The 18,702-nt window shown below is 36.8% G+C and overlaps 1 protein-coding gene across 1 annotated transcript in view; it reads left to right on the top strand.

Annotated features, from left to right (window-relative positions):
- LOC107696606 (neural-cadherin) overlaps positions 1-18,702 on the top strand; it is a 303,591-nt gene that overhangs the window by 143,640 nt on the left and 141,249 nt on the right. The window contains exons 7-13 of the mRNA XM_016497044.1: positions 1,665-1,807; positions 7,026-7,198; positions 10,536-10,704; positions 11,377-11,547; positions 14,078-14,250; positions 16,586-16,753; positions 18,353-18,602. Of these exons, the coding sequence (XP_016352530.1) occupies positions 1,665-1,807; positions 7,026-7,198; positions 10,536-10,704; positions 11,377-11,547; positions 14,078-14,250; positions 16,586-16,753; positions 18,353-18,602 (1,247 nt within the window). The remainder of the gene's footprint in view (positions 1-1,664; positions 1,808-7,025; positions 7,199-10,535; positions 10,705-11,376; positions 11,548-14,077; positions 14,251-16,585; positions 16,754-18,352; positions 18,603-18,702) is intronic.

Below are 18,702 nucleotides of genomic sequence, written 5' to 3' on the forward strand. Positions count from 1 at the left end.
ATTGAACATTGGAGGTGTGGTCTAACTCACTCCCCCCACTCGTTATTTGTTATATTCACAAAATAATAATGGGTTTTCTGTAACAATGAAAATTGTCCCTGTATGAGCATGTGTCTGTTTGTGTGTGTGCGTGTGTGTGTGTGTGTGTGTGTGTGTGTGTGTTTGTTCTACAGCTGGAGGCCAGAGACTTGAGTCACTGAAGTGGTGACATGGTCAGAGCTGTCAGTCTCTTCAGGTCGCTCTTATCTAAAAGGCTCTCGCTGTAACAAGCTTCATTACGATGCCTTAGACACAACTCAAACATAATTTTCTATTCAAACATACTGCATCTGATCACTTTAACTTGATTTGATTCATTTTCTTTCATGCACAGATAATGTGTAGCATATTGTAGAGGTCAATAGTGAACAGATGCACAACAGTTGCACAAGGATGCTTTTTATTGATCAGAATTGACAGTTGAAACATAGTCACAAAAGGTGTATATTTCATTTAAATGCTGTTCTTTTGGCCTTTCTTACAAAAAAAAAATATTAAGCAACAAATCTTTTTTTTTTCAATTGTGTGAGTAATAATAATAATAATAATAATAATAATAATAATAATAATTAATAATAAAGCATCAAAACTGACTCCCTAAAGAAGACATGATCCCCCCTGAAGCTTGTCTACTGATTTTAAATCACAATTTTGGCCACCACTGAAATGGGTAAAACCGTTAACATTACCTGAGCGGTTGAATTAAATACGCTAAAAAAAACAAACTTTTTGTATGAATGGAGCAAGAACATAATGTGTTTAAAATGCATATACACAGTTCATTTTAATGATGACATTTGCCCTCTTTAATGCTGTTAAACTGAATTTATCAAGCAAACATCAACACTGAAATAAGAATTCAATCAATATGCATGAAAGTTGCATTCATTACTGTAATGCTAGATCTTACTGACCCCAAACCTTTAAAGGGGTCCTATTAAGTCCTTTTATGAAGTCTTGATTTGTTTTTTTGGTTGTACTAGAACAGGTTTTCATGCTTGATTGTTGCAAAAATGCATTATTTTTCTCTTATTTCACATTGTTGCACCTCTCTTCCCAGTCTGTCTTGAACACTCGGTTTAGTTCCTGTTTCGATGAAACAAAAAACAAATGAAACGAAAAAAAAAAAAAGTTCTCTGATTGGTTAGCTGTCCCAGTGCGTTGTGATTGGCGAACATGTGCATAGAGCATGTGCCAGACATATCACATCTTTTACAATAACTGAGACATGGCAACAACATGCTACTAAAGGCATTAAATAATGTTCAGAATCTAACTGGGCACTAAAAACTGAATTTAGATTTTCCTCTTTGTTCTATTTGCTATCCATACCACATGCAGCTTTTTTCTTTTGCTGTATACTAGTAGCCACCTTTTCATCCTGTTAGCCAACAAATCCGTGGTAAACACTGTATGTATAATGATGGTCACATGTATGAATACTTGCAGCTTCTATTTAACCAAGCAGTATTGTAAGCAACAACCTCGTCTCGTATGGAAATGCATTGCATTCAATTAACATAGAGACCTTAATGTGTTTGTTTTGCTGTAATGACAACATGGTATAGTGGTGAGTTTAACATGAAAGATATCTTGAAAGAAATATGTTTGTTGTTTAAAAACAGGTATCAAACCTTTGTCTCTGAGGATGCAGGGCCCAACACTCTGGTTGCAACGGTGCTGGCCAAGGACCCAGATGGAGATGGGATTGCATACAAAATTACAGCAGGCAATGAGGAGGGCAACTTTGTCATCGACAGCCAGAAAGGTGAGACATCCATTTCAGATTTGGTGTTATTCTTTTGATCTCTCTCTGACGGCTGTTTTAGGCTTCATGAACATTCACTAAGGAGCAGTGCAGTAGGAAAGCCTTAATTCAGTGGCTTCTTTCAAACTCTTTACATTGCATTGCATCACGTTATACATAAGTCGTTTAACTATTAATGATTTTTTAATAGTAATTAATAATTTAATGTACTTTCACGGTTGGATGATCATGGCAGGGCAGCTATTCAAACAAAAGTATTCATCCATCTTTTACCTTGGACATAATTCAGATGCCAAAGAAGTCTTTTATATTTATTTAAAGTATTTTTTTTTGTCCCTTAATTGGCGAGGACAGTAGTAAAAGACATGAGAGTGGTATAGGCATGAACCTTATGCAGGCCAAACTAAAACTTGTGTTCTAGGGAGAAAACCGCAACACCAGTGCATACAGTACGTCACTGCTGCACCTCTGCTCTGATGGTAAACACAAGATTGTATTGTTTATAGAATAAACATTATAGAGAGGATGGGAAATTACGTGGGAGCAGTTAGGATGGGATTTAAAAACGCATCACATGATGAGAGTGTGCGTCCCGACTAGAAAAGAAGACTTTCATCTGAAGGATTCTTAAGGGTTAATTGAAGACACAAAGTTTCGTGTGAACATCTGGTAAACGGTAAAATCCAGAATGGCAGGAGAGTGAGTGAAATCAACAGCAACATCTGTTTGAACAGTCAAGTACATAATGTACTCTAATATATTTTAGATCACACTAGTTCTTCTAAGTTTTTGAAATTAAGAAAAAGTACATATTTAAGTACAGTTTAAAGCTTTAATGTATCAGTTACATTTCAAATCAGTTGAAAAGTTGCCATGTATGATTTACTTGAATCGTATTTACATTTTTTATAGTTATCACTTGAACAAACAAGTCATTTAGTACTTTCACATATACAAAATTAGTGACTTACTAATTATAAAGAGGTAATTATTGTAAAGCGTTTCTTTTGGCAAAACTGTTAAAAGTTATAGTTAAAACACCCACACAAGGATATAACTGTTAATATGAAATCCCGTTTCTGCCTTAGATAAAAAAAAAAAAAGAGGTAATTGTTTGGTGGAAAAACACAAGAAAATAAGAGAAGAAGAAGAAAAAAAAAACATTTCACATTGTGAGAAATGAAGTCAGTTGTAAGAAATAAAGTTGCAATGGCAAGAAATGAAATCACAGTTCCTAGTAAGTAGTCACAGTTGTGAGATATTAAGTTGCAAAAATAAGAAAGACATTTCATAGGATTTTTATTTTATTTATTTTATTTTTTATAACTCTAAAACATAAATTGGAAATGGGAAATATGAGAGATCCAGTTGGTAAGCTTTTTATTTTATTATAACTGTATCCTTTAGGAACTATGTGTGCGTACAGATCGGACACTTTGTGTCCCTTGATGATTTCAGAGGTTTTCACTGGGCATTGGCACATTTCTATTATAAAAATGCAGTGTCCGTTTATCTCTCACAGTTCTGAAGGAGTTTAGTAATGGCTCAGTGAATATAATATTTATTGGCAACTACAAATACAAATTTCTTAACTGGGGATGCACCGAATGTTCGGCAACCGAAATTGTTCGGCCGAAAATAGCAAATATATATATATATATATATATATATATATATGTTACTAACTTATTAATTTTAAATTGTGCTTTGTTGGTATAATGTCTGCTAGAATGTTAAAAAATGTTCAGTGTTAAGTAAATATTTTTAAGTAAAATATATTGTAATTTCTTGCAAAATTTGGGTATTTAATTTATGCAATGGTGAAAAAAATTGACAAAATACATGGGGGAAAAATGCAAAATAAAACGTGTTCTGTATTCGGCCTTCAGTGTTTCATTTTGTTGGTTTCGGCTTTGGCCAAGAATTTTTATTTCGGTGCATCCCTATTCTTAACTTCTCAAAGTAACAGCATTTGCTAAACAGCTCATGACTTAATTGCCGCACACTCCTCAACAGTGAAAGAGCTAGACATGTTTTGATTGATTGCGTTTTGATTGAAGAAGATCGGTCGTAAGATACGGACTTCACTTATCCTTCTCACAAAATATGTTTGCTGCTTACGTTCACAGTGCTCCAATTTAGTGCTCCATTCAGGTGATTCAAACATGTACCGCTTCATTGGAAGCACTGCGGTTCCTTGAAGTGTGTCTCTGTTGATTCCCTTCCCTGCATATTCCTCCTTTTCTCTCCTCTAAAGATCAAAGCGTTCCTTTATTGCCCCTTCTACGGCTCATCAGATCTCCGTCTCAACTGAAATTCCTTCTATCATTCATTAGAGCCTCTCCTCCATTAGGTTGTTTTTGTTGGGGCGAATAAGGGCCTAGGCGATTGTGCTCGTTGTTAATTTACTGTAACTCACAGAGGAATGCACTCGGTTTGATTTAATACCCCTTTAAGGATTCAAACAGCAAAGTCAATAAGATGATCAGGCCTTTTGTATTAAAGACATAAATACAAAGACTGCATCCAGTGCGTGAAGGATGTATTTACCGGCACGCCGGCATAGTGTTTACGCTGGTAATCAGCCAGATCATCGGCAGCACACAGCACCTGTCAAGCGTTTTTATTTTCCTCTGTTATTTGTAGTGTTTTGATTTTCCTTTGTTCTTTGTCCTGCTTAAAGCCCTCATGTTAAACAAGGTTCCGTCATCCAAATGCCTGGCAATGAAGAAATGCATTTCAAAGAAAAAAAAGACTGCCAGAAAATATATTTTTTTAACATTGTACAAAAGCTGATAAATTGTGTAATTAAGGATGCTTTGGATATGTCCAGCAATCCATAAAAGAGAATACACAAATAAATAAATAATAAAAAAAATACATACATTACACTAGCTTTCACTAGTAAAAACAAATGTGGTGTTATTACCAACTGTGTTATAAACTGACCACCCACTTTCTAAATGTTCACCATGTGTTTCTCTGAAGCTAAAGGGTTTTCATGCAATATGGGGAGGAAGAAAAATCTTTCTGAAGATGAAAAACATGAAATAGTGCAACGTCTTGCAAAAGGCATGAAAAGATTATTGAGATTATTACAGAGATTATCGAACTGACAAAAGATTGTGAATTAGTCAGAGCACAGAAGAACTTGATCAGATAAATAGCCAAATAGCCAAAATAACTAATGAAAATAAGTTATCAATGTGCTGCACACATCAATGACTTGTCAATGTCAAATGACTTGTCAACTTGTCAAGTGCTATTCGTTTGAACTTTCGATTCATTGAAGAATCCCGAAAAAAGTCACGTTTTACAGAAAACATAATTTAAGTTGCAGTAATATTTCAAAATATTACTGTTTCTTACAGCAGTTTTGATCAAATAAATGATAAATGCAGCCTTGGTGAGATCAAGAACAAACATACATTCATAGGGAGATAGATAGATAGATAGATAGATAGATAGATAGATAGATAGATAGATAGATAGACAAAACTTGCTGACCCCAAACTTTTGAATCTCATGTGTAGGCTGCATTAATGAATTCACCTAGATGAATGAACTCCCAGTAATTTTGTTGATGAGATTAACACTGTTTAAGCATAATTTTTTTGCTATATCAATGGTTGATTCTAGTATTTATAAAATTCTATTTTAAACTGGCTAATGTCGGTTACGGTCTTCAAACAAAAATTACATTTGATAATTTGATATATTTTGGGCTATTTTTTGTGTTTTGTTGATGTTTTTTGTTAGTGCAAACACACACACACACACACACACATATATATATATATATATATATATATACAGTATGTCCATATTTATTTTTATATTAGGGTATTTGGTTTGCTGTAGCTCACAGCAGGCATGACAGTGATGTAAACTGGCGTAAAGAGAGGGCCACTGGCATGCCCCACACCCTCATGTACAGAGACATTTGCTTGTCAGAGCCCTAAATAAACATCTTCTCTATCTCTGATGTGCACTGATATGTCCTGGCTGCCTCTTCCATCTGTGTCCTGTTCTAGACTCCACCAGTGTACTACATACTAATTGTAATAGACACTTCCGGCTCAAGGACAGATAAATCACACGCGGATCATTACTGAAATTTCAGCTTCCTGAGCTGCCAGTTTGTCAATATTTATAATCCCGGCTCAAGCTCTTTATTTAATTCTGTGTGTATCTCTGTTTAAAATCATTGGCGGTGATGCATACCGTAGCAGTGGTTTGAAATGGTGGTTTTGAAAAAACGTTACTCAACAGATTACCCTGTGGCTCTTGCAGTTGATACAACTGTCGAGAGAATAGAGCTAGAACCTGTGACATGCCTCCTCAAGGCACAAAATCCAAACACACACACACTCGTTTCAGCCCCCACTAACATTTGGATAGGGAGCTAGTGCGGCTAGGGGTGCTCAGATTGAATTAGAATTGATTACATGTTCTTTTTCCCCTGAGTTGTGCCACAAAAGGACTAGTGTTATGCATTAGTATAAATTTAAGAAACTAGGGTACATGTGATTTCCCTCCTGCCAAGTCTGTGTCAGTGGATGTGCTGGTTTCTTTAATGTCCCTTTGCTGCTAGCTGGAGATAGCAGTCATCTAGCTCTTCAGATTATGAATGCAGAGCTGAATGCAGCAGAGTCTAATGCGCTCTCCTGAAAGAGATGGCGCTGCATGGTGTACCACGGAGGGTCACGTAGGAGCTGACTCGGGCTGTCTCCGCAGATAAGACACAATGTATAAAGCATAATGATATCCCTGGCACATTTGCAACAACACATACATTAATCCATAAAAACACACAATATATACAGGATTCTGCATAGTACAAGCCTCAGGAATGGTAAATATACTCATCATTGCCTTGAAGGTCAGAAACAGCCTCTCTGCATTATGAATGAGGGCTGAGAGATCAGTCTTCATGGCTCCATATGTATTCATCAAGTCCTATGTCATTTACAAACTTTCATGTATGAAATAATGTAAGAGTCTGTTTGTCAAATGCAGTGTACTGAAAGAACGCAGATCCCTGATAAGCACATTTGATCTATTTAGATGTGATTGCGTTAAAACTGTGTTGAACTAATGAGGAATCAGTTGCTAATTCAAAGAAGGCGCTGAGGTTAAATGGAGTTTGAGTGGGATTTATACGAGGGTAATGGCCAATTAAATGTTGCTATAAATGTTTGCCTGTCACCCCACACAGGATTGATCCGTCTCCGCTCCAGCCCGTCTCCTAGACTTCAGGGAGTAAAGTACGTCCTGAACGTTACGGCAACAGATGATAACGCCTCCGGTGGGCCGCAGTCACTCTCCGCCATTGCCCAGGTCATTGTAGGAGTTGACGATGTGAACAACAACAAACCTGTGTTTGAAAAGGTACTGTGTATAAAAAATCAGTCTGTATCTATCTATATACTATCTCTATGCATGTCTGTTTATTCGCAGTGTAATTATCTATTTTCTTCACCATTAACTCTCACATCACATTAGCTCTGTTCCAAAACAACTGCTATTTTTAAAAGGTTATATATAATGTGACCCGTGCTGGCAAAATGATTTAGAAGGGACACGGGCTAATTGCGAGCTACAGGCAAAACAAGTGAAAAATGTCAATTATGGTCAAATTCGAGGTTTTCACAAAAATGAGTTCAATATGCCCTCGGCTAGCGATCCCAATGCTACAAATAGGAATTAAACATTTAAAATGTTTTTTATTTGTACGTTTCCTGAAAGGTCTACCTTCTTTGTTTTAGAAAGTTGTGTTTGTCCATCAGAAGCAAAGCATTTACGTTTCAGTAGTTTAAGTTTTGAAAAGACCATGGAGGAATAAGAATATAAAGTGCGGGACTTGATTGATGTTAAAAGAGTAATTAACAGCGATAAGCCACATAAAGGATCTTACTTGCACAGACTGACACATCCAAAGTGTCAGGTGAATTATTATTATTTTTTTTTGGAAAATAAGGTATTTATATTCTGATTTTCATAATAGCACTTAAGTATAAGGACCAATTCTCACTATTAACTAGTTGCTTATTAGCATGCCTATTATTAACATATTGGCTGTTTATTAGTGCTTATAAAGCACATATTCGGCATGATCATATTCTACATCCCTAATCCGACCCAATACCTAAACTTAACAACTTGTAAACAAATATGTTTATTAAGGCAAAAGCTGTAGTTAATGGTTTATTAATAGCGAGAATTGGACCTTAAAATAAAGTGTGACCATTTTCATTTTTAAATGCTGAATATATACAAGTAAACTCTGAATATATATTTCTAATTCCTGAATATTTTTTGTTTGTTTGCTTTTATTCAGAATAAACTACATACTCAGGTTTTATGAATACATATTCATATATTATAATTTCATTTTTGGCCTATACATATTCCTAGATTTTGTCCAAAATTATGTGCCTTAGGAGGCAAAATAATTGCCTTCCTTTGAAACAACCTTTGCATCAGGGCCCACCTATTCTGCTTTCGAATGCTGTTTCTCTTCGTCTGAAGGTTTTGGAATAGAGCATTTGTCTTCCCTCTTTCTCTCACATATTCTCTCTCTCTTTTGCCTCTTTAGTTTTCTCTCCAATTTATCCACTCCCACCTTTTTTTTTCTCATGAGATATTATTAGCAAAGCAACCTGGGCTGCTGCTTGATCAGCTGTAGACTTTTAATTAAGTGTTTGAAATATGTGCTGAATCATTATGGGCCTGCTTGCTTCCTGATGTCTCCAGTAAATATGGGTTGAGTGCAACACTGAAGATATTTAGAGGGTCTTAATCTCCCCAGGCTGCGCCGTGAGGTGAGGAGATGCTTGGCCGTGGGCCGACGTTTAGTACTTAAAAACTTCTCTTCAGGTCTGTGGAGTATTTTGTTTGAGTTTCTCTTGGCAGGGTGTGAAGTAAATTAGCATCCACTGAGACGCAAGACATCTCTTTAGTTTTTGAGCCAGCACGGGGAAGCCAAAGTGGCAGTTCTTGCTCCGCTGAAAGACCTCAGAGCCAGACTTCTCAAAATGAAATAAATAAAGCATTTATGCCACTGCTCAGCTAGATATTTGAACCCCATTCCGTTTTTGCACTCATTCTATTCTTTGCACGCTTTCTATTTATCCTTTTCATTCTAGCTTCCTAGAATACATTTATCCATCATTTTTAAGTGAGAAAAAGGGGTTGTAACTAAGAAGTAAAGTTCTTTGTTGTTGTTTTAATAAAACTCCCACCTGAACCGCGTCCCATTCCCTTGTCATATCTGTGTTCTGGAATACCAAACTGTTCCCGTGGATGTGTGAACATCAGTGGTCATGGATCTCTGCTGAGAACTTCTCTTACTTGTAGGCCCACAGCATGTGTGTTTTACTGCCAGGTTTCTGGAGGTTTGTGAGATGGACTCACAAGGGGTACAACGCTTGATGTTTGCATTTCTGACCTTATGGGATTTCACGCTCACCTGACTGATTGAACAACACAGAGTTAGTGGCCAGGTTTTAGCTAGCTGAAGGATGAAAGAGACCATCACAGGGAGGACTGGGTCCCTTGTTATTAATTAGGTGTCAGAAGTGGCCATCAAAGGAGAAGTTGGTGGACTGATTTGGGAATTGTCACCATGTGTTTTAAAGGGATTTATATACTGTATTTGTTCTCCCAGAGTCTCATCTAACCTCAGCTATCTAATGATGAAGGGAAGACAGCGCTTTCTTTATTTTTGTGATTACGCACACTCATACACGCGCGTGCGAGGATGAAGAAGGTGTGTGGGTGGTGGAGCATGGCTGAATTATCCAGGCTTATTCCAGACGTCTCCACAGATTCAGTGGGACAGAATTGATTCAAGGGCGCTTCGATTATAATACAGAGATGAATCTCAACAGTACCAAAGAGATAAGCATTAATACGCCTCCTCTCCCATTCTTCGTACCGTCAATGTGCGTCCACTCCGTAATGCTTACTGCTTTTCTTATTCATCTCTCTTTCTTTCTTTCTTTCTTTCTTTCTTTCTTTCTTTCTTTCTTTCTTTCTTTCTTTCTTTCTTTCAATTGCAATAAATTACTTGATTTCAGTAATGATCCACATTCACTGCCCTTACAGTACCAGCTCATTGGCCTTTTTTTGTTATTAGAGCACTTATAACTTACATGAGTAGTCTAATCAGTGAAGTTATGTTCGTTAATTTGACCATGAGCATTTTGTCCATATACTGATGATTAAAATTGTTCAGTGCATTGTAGTGTCAAGGCTTAGTAATCACTATTTTTATCATTTCTTTTTGCATCTCAAAGATCTGGGTTAGTAAGCCAAAGGTTTCAAAGGTTCAAACTCTGGAAGGAATGATTCATAAGGCTCAATGGTGAAAGCAGATCAGAAGACACTGTAGCTCTCCCGTTGCTCCAGGGTGACCGTATTTGCAATAAGCATACTGTTGTTTGTTTGTTTTTTTGTTTAGTTTTTTTGCTACAGTATGTGCTGCTTTAAAAGTAATTTACCATTGAATTGAAAATATAAAACATTTTCCCCATTTTCCTTTTATTCAGTTTTGTGAAGTTGCACTGGAGACCAATATTACCAGGTGTAAACAATAATTGTCTCAGCTGACCACTTGTGATCTGATCACCCAAGACAGATCTTAATACAAGGGTAAATAGCCTTATTAAAATTGGGTTTACTTACTGTACATCTTCCTTTTCTTTCTCTGTTTTCCCTCTCACAGTGTGCCGAGTATAAAGAGAAGGCATCAGTTCTGGAAAATAAGCCAGTGGGAACATTTGTGCTGCAGGTCCATGCAGATGATGCTGATGAAGGAGCCAATGGAAAAGTCACATATGGTTTTATGCATAAAGACAGCACGGTTCCTGCCTTCAGCATTGATCCAGAAACAGGTAATGATTCAAGCGCACTTATTCAGTGAGCTTATTCCTGGTTCAATGTATACTCAATTACAGTACTGCGAGCATAAAAGTAGAGTCATTCCTTTCAAAATAATCAGATGTCGTTGAAATAGTCACAGGGTTTGAAACAGAACACAACCTCTTTAATGTCTCATTAAGCACTCTCTTATAATGTCATGCGTTCACTGTTGACTATCTCCCTTTCTCTCTCTCCCTCTCTTTCTCTCTTGCAAAGAAATTTAAGCCTTGAAGTATTTTCATGAATTCAAACTTGAGTTTAATTCACTTTAATCATAGCCTTTCAAAACGTGCCAACTCTCAAAGGAAGAGAAAAGACAGCATTTAAATGTGTCGTCTCGAGACCCCTTTTTAAAGAAATGGAATGCTTTATGAAATGTAACTGTTCATTGGACATCAATCAGTGTGTCTTTTATACTGGAGAATAAAGAGAGAAAATAGGAATGGATTGCAGTGGGAGAAATGTGAGGCACATTTGCGATGACTTCTTAAATGCAAATGGGGAGCTGTAGAGAGATTTGACTTTCTGAACTCAAGCACAAAAATAACAAAAAGGAATATTTTGCACAAATCTGCTGTGCATCCAAATAATGTTGTTTGCTTGGTTTCAAAAGAAGCTCAGTGGTAACAGAGGTAATTTTTCAGGTGTTATTGTAACTGCTATGACGTTTGATCGGGAGAGGCAGAGAGAGTATGCAGTAACAGTGACGGCCACGGACCAAGCGGCGGACCCCCTCATAGGCATCTGCCAGCTCAACATTCTTATCCTCGACGAGAATGACAACAGCCCCAAATTTGAGAACTTTCGCTACGAATGTGAGCAATGACCACCTTTTTAACATCTTTCATGTTTCATACCTGTTTGGTTGTACATTGCAAATAAGCATAGGCACTAAGTATAGTTAAATATCCATGCTGTTCCAAGCTGCTTTACATAGTTTCCTAACCAGGTGCTGTGCAAAAAGATTTCAGCACCAGCCAATTTGTCCACATCACACACGGAAATGAGGCGAGATGCGACAGTCAATCATAAAACACAACCAATCAGAAGCTGAAGAATGTAAGACTAAAACACATGTCTTACATTTTCATGACATCAATGAAGCTTATGCAGAATATATGCTTTTTATGATTTTCCATATGGTGCTTGAGTGCTTTATCATACAGTGGCTGGACCTAGTTGCATAAACACAGCCAATAAACTTAAAAGATCCAAAAAAGTTATAAAGGCATCATAAATTGAATCCATATGAATCAAATGGATTCATCCAAATCTTGTGAAAAGATATGATCACTTAATGTGATGAACAGATTTAATTTAGAATTGTATTTGCATATAAACACACACACATAGAGCCAGAGTTGGGGAGTAAATAGTTACATGTAGCAGAATGATATAATGTAATTACAAAATAAGTGCAACTGTAATCAGTTACAGTTACTAAGAAAAAAAGTGTAATTAATTAAATTACAGTTACTTACTTTGTGTTAAAGATCACAAAGGGGGTTACTTCTGAATATTTTCACACACATATACAGATTTGATTGATTTCTTTCCCAAATTGCATTGACTGCTTCAAAATTATGAGACATCAATGTTTCAGGAGTTTAGGACACAGAATATGACACATGCTTATTCAATAACTGTTTTATTTGGGTTTATGTATGTGCTTTATTTTTTTTTCCATAGCATTGTTAGATGCCAGTGTCATAGCTATGCAAAGATTTGATTTCCAATAAACAGCATCATAGCTATTAAACTATATCTTATGATTTTAAATCTGTATTTAACCACAGAACAATCTAAAAAGTAAAAAGAGGGGCTAACGTCTGATTTTGTGGTGGCTGTGCTTTAAAATTAAATTATTACAATCTTAATTCTAGTGAAGAAGGATTTTGAAAGTCTGACAGTTATCAGTGTTGAGTACTACTGTAATGTTAACCCTGTCTGGTTTAATTTAGAAGAGTGATCAAAAAGTAATCAAACGTAATCAGTTACATTACTTTAATAAGGTAACTGAAATAGTTACACTACTTACATTTTAAATAGGGTAACTTTTAATCTGCAACCTATTACATTTGCGAAGTAAACTTCCCAACACTGCATCGTCTAAACTAAATCTGTTCAATGTATAAAGTGACCGTATCTCTTCCCAAGACCCGATTCATATGGATTCATTTTAGAACACCTTTATAATCTCTTTGAATCTTTTAAGTTTTGCTTACCTGGACTTTCAGTGGATGGGAAGAAACCTCTCAGGTTTAACCAAATTCTTATGGGTTTGGAACGATATGAGGGTGAGTGAATGATGACAGAGTTTTCTGATTATCAGCTGGTCAGAAACTAGCAGTTAGCCAAGGGGTAATCTGTCTTTTATGTAACTTGAAAATGTTAGACCTGTCTTACAGAAAAAAAAAGAATAAATAAATATTTAAAAACTTGTAAAACTAGTCAAAGCAGCCGGTGATTAATTCTAAACGTTCACAAGTATGTGTATTCTTTGTTGTGCAATGTGTATGAACAGTGCTAATTCAGCCTAGTGAGATTGCAATGTGAGTGGGGCTACTTGGTGTGACACTGTCAATAAACAAAAGCCACTCATTGCTGTTCTGACTGGTTAGAATAAAACTCTGATTAACATAAAGGGTATTGTCATTTTACTGTATCAAATCAGGATGGGACACAATGTTATATTGGTTTGTGTTGATTTAGTCTGTTTTTAATTGGTGAACCAACTTAGCCATCACTGCAAACTTCTGTCAACTGGTCAAACAGCCGGTGATTAATTCTAAACTTTCACAAGTATGTGTATTCTTTGTTGTGCAATGTGTATGAACAGTGCTAATTCAGCCTAGTGAGATTGCAATGTGAGTGGGGCTTGGTGTGACACTGTCAATAAACAAAAGCCACTCATTGCTGTTCTGACTGGTTAGAATAAAACTCTGATTAACATAAAGGGTATTGTCATTTTACTGTATCAAATCAGGATGGGACACAATGTTATATTGGTTTGTGTTGATTTAGTCTGTTTTTAATTGGTGAACCAACTTAGCCATCACTGCAAACTTCTGTCAACTGGTCAAACAGCATGATCTTTCTGATAAAGCTGGTTAACGGAGAACGTAATTTTCCTCACACATGCCTAACTTTACATCACAGAACTATATATCAAACTGATTTAGAAATTAATTTATTTTGGTTAAGATTTATCAAAGTATCTTGCACTTGCAATTTCACAGATAGGATCAGAGGATATGATAGTTATCAAAGGTTTTCGTCTAATTATGCACCAGCAGGACAGTGTTTCCAGTGCATGATAAATAATCAGAGCCTTCCCTCTAACAGACTTCTTACGCGAAGACACCATGACCGGGACCAGTTTTCTGCGAGTGGCTGCACGTGATGATGATTACAGCACTAACGCGGCCATCACTTACTCCATGACCGAGGAGCAGCCGGAGTATCTGCGAGTCAATCCACTCACAGGCTGGATCTACGTAAACCAGCCAATCTCGCAGGTCAGTCCTGCTCCAAACAACCAAGTGAAGTCCTGATAGTTGAAATACTGAGTTTACCTGTATGCGTGGGTGCTGCATGCAGTCAAGAAGTTGCATATTAAAAAGCTCAAGAATAGTTTGAACCGAATGATTCATCATTAAACAGATCCAAAATTACACTGGCAGCATGAATATTGTATGGTTTGTGTGAGTTTTAAGTTTTAAGATGCAGCGGTGTGAATGATTTAGCAGGTCCACAACAGTTTCTCACAGCACTCATGCTCAGATGATTGATTGGGTGGTAACAAGGTCTTTTACGGATTCTGTTTGTTTTTGTAAAGTTGACGACAGAAATAACCTCACAGAGAAGTACAAAAGACTTGTTTAAGCATTAATAGTGATTATTGATGGGGTGTTTGTGTGTGTGAGTAGGTGTTTAGGTTTGAAAGCCACTGATATCGGACCACCTTTGACAAGAGACCTTTGTAAAACTGTTGCTATGACTACCAAGGTCTTGTGTCGGCTGGTGTATACGGTGAGGCTTGAGCGTTTGTATACAGTATGTTCTTTGTGCGATTACAGAGGGTGGGTGAAAATTGTTTAGCTGTCATTTCGCATCATTCGACATGCAGACAGCCTGCTATACGAAGCAGAATGCCATGAACGCAGACAGCATCAGTGATTTTGCTGATAAGCACAGGCATCTGCAGTGAGATGACAATGAATACAGTGATGTCTTGTTGATACACTTGACACAGATCCATTTAAAAGGTCATCCTTGGTGTTGTAATGCTGGGATTTTATATTTTTTGATGCCAAGAACCCCCAAATATGATTATATTCTTTGTGGAGAACCAGCGTCTTAAAAAAAAAAACTGAGACAGCTGCATATTTTCACTTTAATACTGTAAAAAAAAGTAAGTGTGCTATTTTAAAGGTGACATACTGTAACATGAAAATCTGACTTTTTCCATATTTATGTGCTATAATCGGGTCCCCTGGTGCATTTGCCAACCCAGAAAACTTGAAAAAGAACAACCCAGTAAATGTTCTTTTGGTAAGCCTTTCTCTGCAAGCTTTTGAAAAAATGAGCCGCTCAGATTTCACTCCCCCCGTAACGTAAATACCACCCCTTAATCTGCAAGTTTCCACCCACGGCACCGACATTGTGTTTTCGCTAGCGACAATGGTGTACCAGCTCTAACCCCATGGCGAAAGTTTGAGCAAAGCATGCTAACTGTTCTGTCTTTGGCTGCACAGACGAGCACAGAGCACTATTTAGAGTCCCAGCCTCAGAGGAGACAACAGAGCAGTGGATTTATTGATTTATTTACTGTATATTACGCTGCTGCCACACAGATCTAATATAAACATGCAATTTCTTTCTCAGCTGTGTACCTTCACAGACATAACCGACTGTTTTTGTAACTCATGTGCGTTTTTAACATAAACTTGTGTATTTAACAGTTTAAGCGCAATAGGACATGAAAGAGAACTTAGTTTAGTACTCCCATGCCGTGCTTTCTGTGTGTGTGCTTTGGATGTGTGACCTTCAGAAAAGCTTATATCAGAAGTTTAAACTAATGTGGTTTAAAACGCATGATTTCAGTGCGATAGATATGATAATCAAAACCAAACAGACCTATTACTTCATAAAAGCGGGAAATGATCAGCGCGTTTATCAGAGAAGGGACAGAGCTGTGTGGAATAAAGGTAAATTATGTGAAAAATAATGTTTTTTTTAAACGAAGCATTAACACATGTTAGACTGCACCCCATAAACACAATCAAGCCTAGAAAAAAAACAGTCAACCATCCCTTTGAAGAGACATGCACAAAAACATTGCGTTTCTGCTGCCACTCAAATTAGGCATTTTCAAAATGATATAATAAATGATCTGTGGGGTATTTTGAGCTGAAACTTAACACACATTCTGGGGACACCTGAGACTTATATTACATAATGTAAAAAGGGGCATAATAGGTCTCCTTTAAAGAGAGATGTAATATAGAACAGTTATTTACGATATTGTGTGTGTGCACATTTTGTATGCAGATTTATTAGTATTCTGTTAAAAATTAGAATAAATTAACTGCTCTCTACACTTTTTGAAACATTAATATTATAAAATTCTTTAAATGTGTCAATTTTGTTAAAAAATATTTATCAACTTGAGCTAACATGCCAAATTTGACATTTCTCAAATATTTTGTAAAAGCTTTTCTTTCTTTGTTTTTTTATATTCAAATATTTCACCCTGAGCTCCAGTATGAAAACCTTGGTCTTAGTACATTTTCCAATTTTCAGCCTTAAATTGTTTTTGACGCCTCAATAATTGTGTTTGATTGTTCCCAGAGGACCTACATCAGCAGGCAGATCATCGCTACAGATGGAGGGAATCGGAGCAGTTCAGTCGAGCTGGCAGTCACCATCACCAATGTGAAGAACCAGCCTCCACAGTGGGAGAAGGACAAATATGAGGTCGTCATACCTGAAAACACTGTCAGAGACACTCCAGTTGTGGTATGCACTTAATTTGACGCTAAACACTTATAAACTACTAGATCTCTGCAAATATGTAAATTATGTAGATTTATGCCTGCTTTTAACTGCACTTAATGACAAGATCAGAGTCATACAGTATAACAAACAGTGACTGTCAGTGGCCCACAGATATTCATTACATAAAGATGTCGATTTCATTCGTGCTAAATATTCTGTGAATGAAGGACCATAAACCAAAAGGCAAAACAAACATACAGCTTCTGCTAAGTGATTTATTACTTTGGCCTTTGAAGCACACCTGTGAGGCACTCCATTAATGACCATGTCTTTCATGTGTGCATTGAAGGAATGCTATGATGGATGTGGATAAGTTTTAATCCCACAATAAGGTTCTGGGTATTCCTTGAGGGGCTTGAGTTCCCAGACACTGTCGACTTTACTGTCATGTACTGGCGGTTACAACTGACAGGCTATGCTTTCTGCTCGACCACAGATAGTCTTCACACAGCCTGTCACAAATCCACAAGTACACAAAGGCACACACATACACAGTCCATTTAAACTAATGGTAAGATGCTGTAAGATTCCAGTCCCCACTTCAAGCTGCGTTTCTGTAGCCCTGCCATGAATCATCTGATCCTTTGCTTCACATTTTAAGGATGTTGTTTCATTACATTCACTGTTTAGGAAGTCAGCCAGTCGCAGAGTCACTGGATAATTTATGGACATTTCCTTTTTTTCCCCATTTTCATTTGGTTACAAATGCACTGAAAGCATTAATTTGCTGAATTTCCTGGAATACATTTATTGCCATTAAGACCATTATTAATGTAGATGAGCATTTCATGAAGAGCAGCATAAATAAACAGGGCGAGGAGGAACAAAGGGCAAAAAAGGAAAATAAATAAAGACAAAAATAGAGAACTGCTCAGAAACAGTGCTTGCGCTTCTCCTTCTAATTGATCTTGTGTTAAACGTTGTTTGTGTTCTTGTTGGTATAGAAGTAATTGAGCTTATTTAATTGATCTGTTGCGGTGATCTCCTTACAGCTGCCCCATTAACAGAGATTCACAGCTGTTATATTTAAAGACAGAGATTAAATTCGCCTAGGACAGAAAGAGAAGTCTTTGATGTTGAACCTGATCAACCTGCAGTGTTCAGATGTGTCTGGCTTATAACATTGCTTTTCATTTTTTAAAATAATTGATTATTTAATTGATGAATCATTAATATAAAATAGTGATTATTATTTTAGTAATATATTATATAGTACTTTAACTATGTGAATATTATATACAGTATGAAAGAGTTTGGGGTTGGCAGGATTTTTCAAAAAATAAATAAAATAAATCTCATGCTCATCAAGGCTGCATCTATTTGATCAAAAATACAGTAAAACCAGTAATATTGCACTATAGTTAAGTCATTAATAGTAATATAATTTTAAAATGCCGATTTGGTGTTCAACAAAACATTTCCATTGGGAAACTGATCACTTCTGGTCAATTCCGTGCTGTATAAAAGTATTAATTTCTTTCAATAAAATAAAAATCATACTGACCCCAAACTTTTGAATGGTAGTGTATATATGAATATTAAACAATTTCCTCCTGGCAGACTATCAAGGCCACTTCTCCGCTGGGTGACCCGAGGGTGACTTATAACTTGGAGGATGGATTGGTGCCAGAAAGCAACATGCCTGTTCGTTTCTACCTAACCCCGAATCGTGAAGATGGCTCTGCCTCTATACTTGTCACAGAGCCCTTGGACTATGAGACCACCCGCAACTTCATGCTTAGGGTTCGAGCTCAGAACGTGGCTCCTGTGCCCCTGGCGGCCTTCACTACTGTTCACATAAACATCACAGGTAAAGGACATCTACGTGGCCTGGCACAGCAAAAACAGGTATAGAGGTTGTCATGAGAAAAATGTTACATTTATTATTGACTGTGTATTCCTATCTGTGT

Source organism: Sinocyclocheilus anshuiensis, unplaced genomic scaffold, assembly GCF_001515605.1.
Source record: "Sinocyclocheilus anshuiensis isolate Anshui unplaced genomic scaffold, SAMN03320099.WGS_v1.1 scaffold502, whole genome shotgun sequence".
NCBI classification, from domain to species: Eukaryota; Metazoa; Chordata; class Actinopteri; order Cypriniformes; family Cyprinidae; genus Sinocyclocheilus; species Sinocyclocheilus anshuiensis.